The sequence below is a fragment of the Cryptomeria japonica genome, chromosome 10 (assembly GCF_030272615.1).
Source record: "Cryptomeria japonica chromosome 10, Sugi_1.0, whole genome shotgun sequence".
In the NCBI taxonomy this organism is placed as follows: domain Eukaryota; kingdom Viridiplantae; phylum Streptophyta; class Pinopsida; order Cupressales; family Cupressaceae; genus Cryptomeria; species Cryptomeria japonica.
Genome location: NC_081414.1, coordinates 186,893,774 through 186,901,517, shown reverse-complemented (window position 1 = coordinate 186,901,517; position 7,744 = coordinate 186,893,774). Strand labels below are relative to the sequence as shown.

Genomic DNA, 7,744 nt, shown 5'->3' with positions numbered 1-7,744 from the left:
AATTTTGCGTCTGACCCCTTAGCAAGCATATGTCTGGAGATGCATTACTAGAGATTATTGGCTAAGGTTGCTTGTACTTCATCTGGGTATTTGATTTTCCAAGATTAGGCCAACAGACCTTCACTTTCCATTAGACTTGGCCATACTATTGAATTGGGCTCAGCTAACACTCATACCTTCTCAACAAAGTTAGATTAATTTTATGTTAATTTTAAATTTGGTGTATGGTTCTAACATTATTTTACTTCAGTGAAGAATTAAAAAGGAAAAAGATAGATCATAAATTTATGCTCTAAATTTCAGTTTCTATTGTAGCCTTTTCAATTTGCTATTAGTTAAACGATTTAACATGACATGGCTCGATCAGCTAAAACAAGATTGAAGTCTTGACTCTAAGAAGGCAATCTTCTGTTCAAAATAATGTATAATGCTCACTAAACCTCAAAATGGCAAATTTTGGTTCTTTAGTTCAAGCGGCATTACCTTGGTTAGTTCATGTAGGCCTTGAAACCGCAACTTCAATCATATGGCCAAAGGGCTTGCTTCCTAGGAAATATTTAGGCATGACTTTGGAATATCATCTAAAGTTGAAAGCCAGTATTCTTGTCAAATAATTTTGCATTAGGGGTGAAAAACTGCTTTCTAATGCCACCTAAGCAAATATAAATTGCTGTTAATCACATTTTAAAGAAAAAAATCTTATTGAAAAAGGTTCGAGTTAAACACTGGTAACCTCACGCATAGTTACAAATATAGTCAATGTACTTTTTCCATAATCTGTGATTACCTTTGATAGCATAGTAGGCAATGTTCTCAGAAATGCATGTTAATTCTCAAATTTATGCAGCTTGACAAGACAAAACATGAAGGAAACCTGTCTCTATAAAATTCTACATCAAAAATACAGTATTGCAATTGAAAGCACAAACCACTACAACCAATAACCCTCAACCCTGCTGAATAAGAACATACCAATTGTGTATTAGAGAATGAAAAATGTGGAGGTCTAGACACACGTGAATGATATAGTTTAGAGTCTTAGACTATATATCGTGAAGAATGGAAATAAAATTAATTTCAATTTAGCTTAAAAAGGATGATATCTACAGAATCCTCTCTCTTCCAAGCAATGTTCCATAAACCCTGACCAATCATTCCAAACAATAGTAACTCATATAGTAATGTTGTATAAAGGTGGCAATTATTTCCTTATTAAATCAAAAACTCTGCAGTAGTTTCCCGCTTGCAATCAAGTGCATCTAACATGGATAAGGCCATATTTATAACTCCAAGCTTGGGATAGAAAATTTAGCAGATGAAAATGACAAGCAAACAATCGCAATCCTGTCATTTTTGAAATACAACTTCCAAAACACATATAGCTTGCTTAAACAATACACTAAAAAAATATAGAAGAGCTACAATGGGCAGCTCTTATTAGCTGGTAATTAAGTTCGCCTACATCTTAAAGCAAATCTAACAATTCAATGCCTTGCAGACTGTTGCCTTGCCCATAAACTACAATGTTAAACCAAAAAAATTGAAGTTGTTCGCCCACATTCATCATAGTGAATGAAATAGATGGAATCTCCAACCTGGAAGTATATATGAACTCTCAGGTCCCATCATACAGAGTCTGCTTTCACCTTGCAATAGAAGAAAAACAAAAAAAGACTTTCATAACTGAGTACTGAAACATCTAACAAAATAGCATGTATGCTTTTTGCCTTTCCTATAACGTCAAAATGTATTCCCAGCTGTCATCTGCATGTCCCCAACATCATATATTAAATGATGTTACATGACTATCAAGTTTGATGCAAATGGAAGCACTTCTTGTAGATATCACCAGGAACCAGCTGTATGTAATATGTTTCCACCAGAATTGAAAAGCAAATGCAAACCCATGGTTGTGGAAAGTTAAGTTCACCTTGCTTGGGTAGCAGAACAAAGTAGTCCAGATGCATCTGAACCCACAATTGACAGATCGCATATGGTACAAAGCTTTCCAGACATACTAGGAACAAAACGTGATGTGCAATATGGACATGAAACACTTTTCTGGCCATGGTATATTGGAGTAAAACTTGTACCACAAACAACAAAAGGATTTCTGAAATCATAGTTTAGTTGCTTTGCATCTTGCAAATTCCTCTCACAGGCCTGAAGGACTTGACGAGCTTTTGTTGCATGATTTGTTGGAGGGTCAGTTTCTAAAAGCCGGCGTGCCATGTTTGCCGCTGTACTATAGTTCCCACCCTTGTAACATATGCCCATTGCATTTAGTAAAGCCAGTCTTAAATGAACTTTCTGGAGTTTGCAATGAGTGAAATAAGCTGCAAGTTCCTGTTGCCGGAGAGGATCATCTTTGATTTCTTTTCTCTTGACCTCCATTCGAAGACCAAGAACATATTCTTTGGCAATTCCAATCAATTCTTTCACATCATCAACTTCCTTTCTTGTGTCCACTACAATAACTGGGATTGTGTGCAGAATGTTCACAAATAGCCTCAATGCTTCACTGAACTTACCTTCTGTCGTTGCCCTGTAAGCTACTCTCAGTTTCTCCTCAACTACAGAAAGACTGTATACCAAGGCTGGGGGACCCCTTACATTTGGACTCCCAGTGTCACTCCAACCTTTCTCTACTGCTAATGGCACTACAGGTGCAGAAGCAAGGGCAGGAAGGAACACATGACTACCCATATATAGATCCAAAATTATAGACTTCAATGGAGAGAAATTATTAATCCCAAGTTGACGATTAAGCAACCGCAAAGCTGTATCAAAATTGCCTGCAGCTGCATGCTCTCCAGCAAGAGAAGATTTTTGTATCCAAATTTGGCTAACTGGCATACCTTGTGTTGGGGTTACAAACAAAGTATTGTGAGTGATTCCAACATTTGAAGTAGCAGCATCTTGAGGAAGTTCCAATTCCTCCATTTCCCATCCCCCATCTTCATCCTCTCCTCCTATAGCTTCTTTGTCATCTGCCATTATAACTTCACCATTTTCCCTTTCAGTATTTTCTATGGCAATGTCGTCACCCCAATCAGCAACATTTCCTTCATCCTCTTCTTCATAAGCTGCAGCAGAGTTCTCCAAACCACCTTCAAAAATACCTTTGGTAACCGTAAGCAAAGGCCAATCACCACCACGCACGATGGGTACAGGAGGCATCAGAAGTGATGATTTCTTTCCTGAAGGTAGAGTTGGAAGATTGCCCCCTAAATCAGCTGCAATTGTGTCAGCAATATCCATAAGACCATGAACAGATGCAGTGACATAAGCAAGTGGTAGATGACCAGATTCCTGCAAAATCTTGATGCGCTCTTTAATGTCACCCAAATACAATGCATTGTGAAACTGGCCCATTACATCATTTTTTATTTCAGCAATCCTTAACATCTTCGTCAACTTATCTAAATTACCAGTAATCAGATACAAAAATGAAAGCCGCTCAAAATTCTTTGTCCTTTGATATGCATACTCTACGATACCAGCATTACCCTGCCGAAGGGCTTCAACCCCTAGCTTATGCCAATGTTCCTTCTCATCAATCTCTTTTGCAGAAGCAACAGCTATTTGAATGTTTCCACTCTCCACAGCCAAGTTGAATCGGGTTCTCTCATCTCTAACAAAGTGAAGGGCCACCTCTGGAAATCCCTTTTGTTGCAGGTAAGCTATGATGGCCTGTCCACAGAGCTGAGAATTCCTAATCATGCTCATCACCTCATCATATTTCTTCTTCATCAATGCCAACTTGAATACGCACTCACTAGTATCTATCTGTATAACTCGGTTCTTGCCATCTCTATCAAGGCAATAAAGAGAACTTCCAGAAACCTTTGTTATGTACACTGGAACATCAAGCGTCCTGATGATGCCACTATCTCCATTTGGCAAGCAATATTTTATGTGATTCAAAGTTGAGTAAATAAAAATCCCATTGTCATCCCAAGCCCCACTCTTAACACGTATAGTCTCATGTAAAGTACATCTATGTGACAACTTCTTGCTTGCAATGATGATTGCATGCTTACTAAGCAAGGCTACATTCTCCATATCATTTGACCAAACTATGTACTTGACATTTGGTACATGAATTTCCCCTAAGTTTGTTCTCTGTTGCAGATCAAAAAGAATTACACTATCTTCTGATCTACAAAGCAGGTTGCCTGTCCCTGCAAAGAAAATTGTATCTGCACTAAATGGAAGATTGCACTTCTTTGTCACTTCATTTTTCAAGTTCTTTATGTTAACCTGATTATGGCTCTTGTCAAGAACAGCAAACCTATTCCTTGCAATGAACACAGCAGATCCTCCTGTTCCTCTCTTTGCCTCCTGTACTGTATCACTTCTGCCAAGACTATCCCTTGGCACAACATAAAGTTCATATGCACCACCGTCAACATCTGAACATATTAAAACAGCATTCTCTGTTGGACTGTATGACAGAGATCTTGGCCCTTGATTTGGGCCACTGGAACCAGGTCTGCGAATTGGTATTAATGGATTGTCTTTTTGAGTTGCAAAATCATAAGTGCGCAGATAACGATCCTTGAAATATAATAGTGAGCCCCCAAAGACAACATAGGCAGGCCTCTCTCTTTCCAATTTGAAGACAATCATCCCACTGTCATGCCCAGCTGCTAGAAGATTCACTTCTGGATGTGCAGAAAGAATCCAGAACCGATCATGCTCTCTACGAAAAGTTTGGACACTTGTACGCTTTGACATATCCCACACTCGGATACTTTTATCTTCAGAATTTGAAACAATAATGTCTTGGCGTGCATGGAACAACACACAAGACACATTATTTATATGTCCTCTTAGGGTGTCAACTTCCCAAGCCTTTGTATCTGATTTCAAGAAAGTGAAAAAATTTCAAATATGGAAATCACTTTCAAATATGGAAATCACTTTCTGCATACTACAAGAAAATTAAGAAAACATCATTAAGGATAGAAAGTAAAGAAAACATACCATTCATCCGCCAAAGTTTAACTTGGCGATCATCTGCACCAGACACAATTAATGGTAAGCTAGGATGAAATGAGGCCCAGTTTACACCACGATCATGTCCCTCAAGAACATACTTCACAACAGCATCACCACCTCCAAAGAGATCAGTGTTCATCTGAGTCAGCTTCAAGATATCATCAGCAGGAGAAACAGTTTTTTTCCTTAAAGAACTTATATCCCATACACGAATAGTTTGATCCAATGACGCAGAAACAACCAGATCCTCCTTGAGATGAAAAGAGGCACACATCACATAATGATTGTGACCAGTAAGAACAGATATGCAAACTCGAGATTGCCAATTCCAGATCCTTATCGTCTGATCATCACTTGCACTAACAATCCAAGGATACTCATTATGGAAATTAACTGTGCGAATGTAGTCAAGGTGCCCTAGTAGTGTAAAAAGGCATCGGCGCATTTTGTAGTTCCAGACCTTTATCTTGTAATCATCACCTGAAAGGTTCCCAATGCAATTAGTTTTACCAGAGTATGTTCTTGACTGTTAAGTTTTTAGTTCAAGGGATCACATTCATCTCATATGGAAACATATCCACTCATTATATAGTTTACCCGGTCAGCCACATGCCATTCAATTTATATTTAATGTGTATGTAAATTGCTTACCTCCAGACACAAATAATGGCTGTGATTTGTGAAAATGTACTCCTCGAACAGGCCCATCATGCTCATCAAATCTGTCTATCAGAGTTCCCATCCGATAGTCCCATAACTGAATGACTCCACTGTGAAGACTAGCAAGGATCCATGGCCTTTTGGGATGAAAGCTTAGCCCCTTTACCCTATTGCTCTTGGTTTCAAATTTGGTCAACATTTTGCATTCACACTGGTCTGTTAGAATGAAACAATACTTTAGAGAAATATGACTCCAACTTACATGATTCCTCCACAGAAACACCCTTAAACTTTCTATCTTATGAAGAATATAACCAATACAGTATAATTGTCAGGCAAACAGTAAACATAAGATCAATAAATACTGCTTTAAAAAATTATCCATGCGTAAATAGAGGAAATTAAATAAATGCGGAGAAGCTCTATCATAAATATTTTAGATTATAGATTTTCTAATGAAAATGCCTTCCCAGGAAATATATTTAAACAATAAATAGTGGCGAAGATCCACATCAATTACATGGCAATCCATTTAAACTGTTCTTGCTCTTCCATACAACTGGATAGAGCTATTAAAAAATAGTGTTGAGGCAGAAATTCTGAAATACCATTTCATATTAACAGATCAAAAAAAAATGGCAATCATACTATGAATCCCATTCACTCGGAGAGTGTAAGAAGTAGAAGGGTTCACACCCTGTCTCCTTAATTGTGAAAGGACAGAGAATGCATTCAGCCATCTTCAAGGCTCGATCCCTGGATGCATTGAAATATTGATATCGAGATCAACCCTGGAAGGACCTTTAGGCTCTCATCCAAAAAATTCCATAGGTGCAAATAATTTGCAAAATCAACGATTTGTTTTCTAGTTAAGATAAGTATAATTCGTATGGTGTCTAACGAAAAATAAATGAATCGCTTCCAACTACACTCTATAATATCCTCAGATTTCTTCAACTGCCGGATATTGCAGGATCTGTGATTTTACTGTAAGCCAGATCTGAAACAAAGAAGCTAACAACTTCTTAACAAGGAAAGCACAACAAAGAGCTCACTCTTACCATTCAATGCAACAAAGCCAATACACTCTTATAAACATGGTACGAGAAAATTTTGCCCAGATTTTATTACCTATAAACATATTTTGCAATATGAATTGAAATTCGTAGAATTCAAAGAACCCTTTTCAACATTCATAAAGAAGTCTGCTCCCCGTTGGCCAAAAGGGTTTATGGCATACACCTTAAATGTGATTACATGAGATCTTGATATGCTACAACCCTCACAGAGAAAACTAAAGAAACCCAAAATCAAAAGAGAGATGAACGTCACACCGCTATTATTTTCTTAAAATTAAAATTTAGAAGAAACGGAAGGATTAATCTATATCCCCACCCACCTGTATATTTGGATCTGCTGGAGACAATGAAGATCTGCCTTTTCTACAAAAAATGAGAATAGATCCTCTACAAAATTCTCTAATGCAAACCTGTATAGGGTTTATGGTGTAAATAAAATTCTCTGCGAATGGTGAATAATTCTTTTAAGATTTCCATTAAAAAGATATTAAAAAAGCATATGAAAAAATGCAATTGCCCTGCCTTGAAAACGAAGTTTAAGAAACATACCTGTGATTGCTCTGCTCTCGTAATTGCAACGAGTGATCACCTCTTTAAAAATGGAAACAAGAACACTGTTATAGTATAGGTATACGAGTGTAAGAGCATTTCCTTTGAAAATTTAATGTTTGTATAACTTTCTATTTTATTTTAGTGTAGATGGGCTCTTTTTTCAGGCCATTATTTCAAATTTATGAGCTACACACAATATTTGACAACAACAAACTAATCACCATTTTTATTTTTTTAATATTATATTAATTTCTATCTTGCATAGGAATATCATTCTAATTATCGCCATGACAATTAAGACACATATAGATCATACAAGTTCTATTCAAGTGTATCAACAACTGTTGTAGGTTCTTTCCTATATCAAAAATGACCTAAAACTTTATGTAAACATGGTCATGTTATATATGGATCCATAGGTTTCTTTGATCTTTTAGACTCAATGGCTA

At 37.0% G+C, this 7,744-nt stretch overlaps 1 protein-coding gene across 2 annotated transcripts; it reads right to left on the bottom strand.

Moving 5' to 3' along the window:
* Positions 1 to 1,184: 1,184 nt before the first annotated feature.
* LOC131073555 (coatomer subunit alpha-1) lies at positions 1,185 to 7,437 on the bottom strand. 2 transcript variants are annotated; one of them, XM_058010004.2, is made up of 5 exons: positions 7,293 to 7,411; positions 7,064 to 7,153; positions 5,656 to 5,880; positions 4,990 to 5,484; positions 1,185 to 4,865 (listed from the first exon to the last, which is right to left on the bottom strand). In XM_058010004.2, exons 3-5 carry the CDS (start codon positions 5,861 to 5,863, stop codon positions 1,927 to 1,929), a joined length of 3,642 nt encoding a protein of 1,213 aa, XP_057865987.2. In that variant the 5' UTR covers positions 5,864 to 5,880; positions 7,064 to 7,153; positions 7,293 to 7,411; the 3' UTR covers positions 1,185 to 1,926. The 2 variants fall into 2 exon arrangements, with proteins under 2 accessions (XP_057865987.2, XP_057865989.2); XM_058010006.2 differs by lacking the exon at positions 7,064 to 7,153 and having other exon boundaries at positions 7,293 to 7,437.
* Between the last annotated feature and the right edge of the window lie 307 nt (positions 7,438 to 7,744).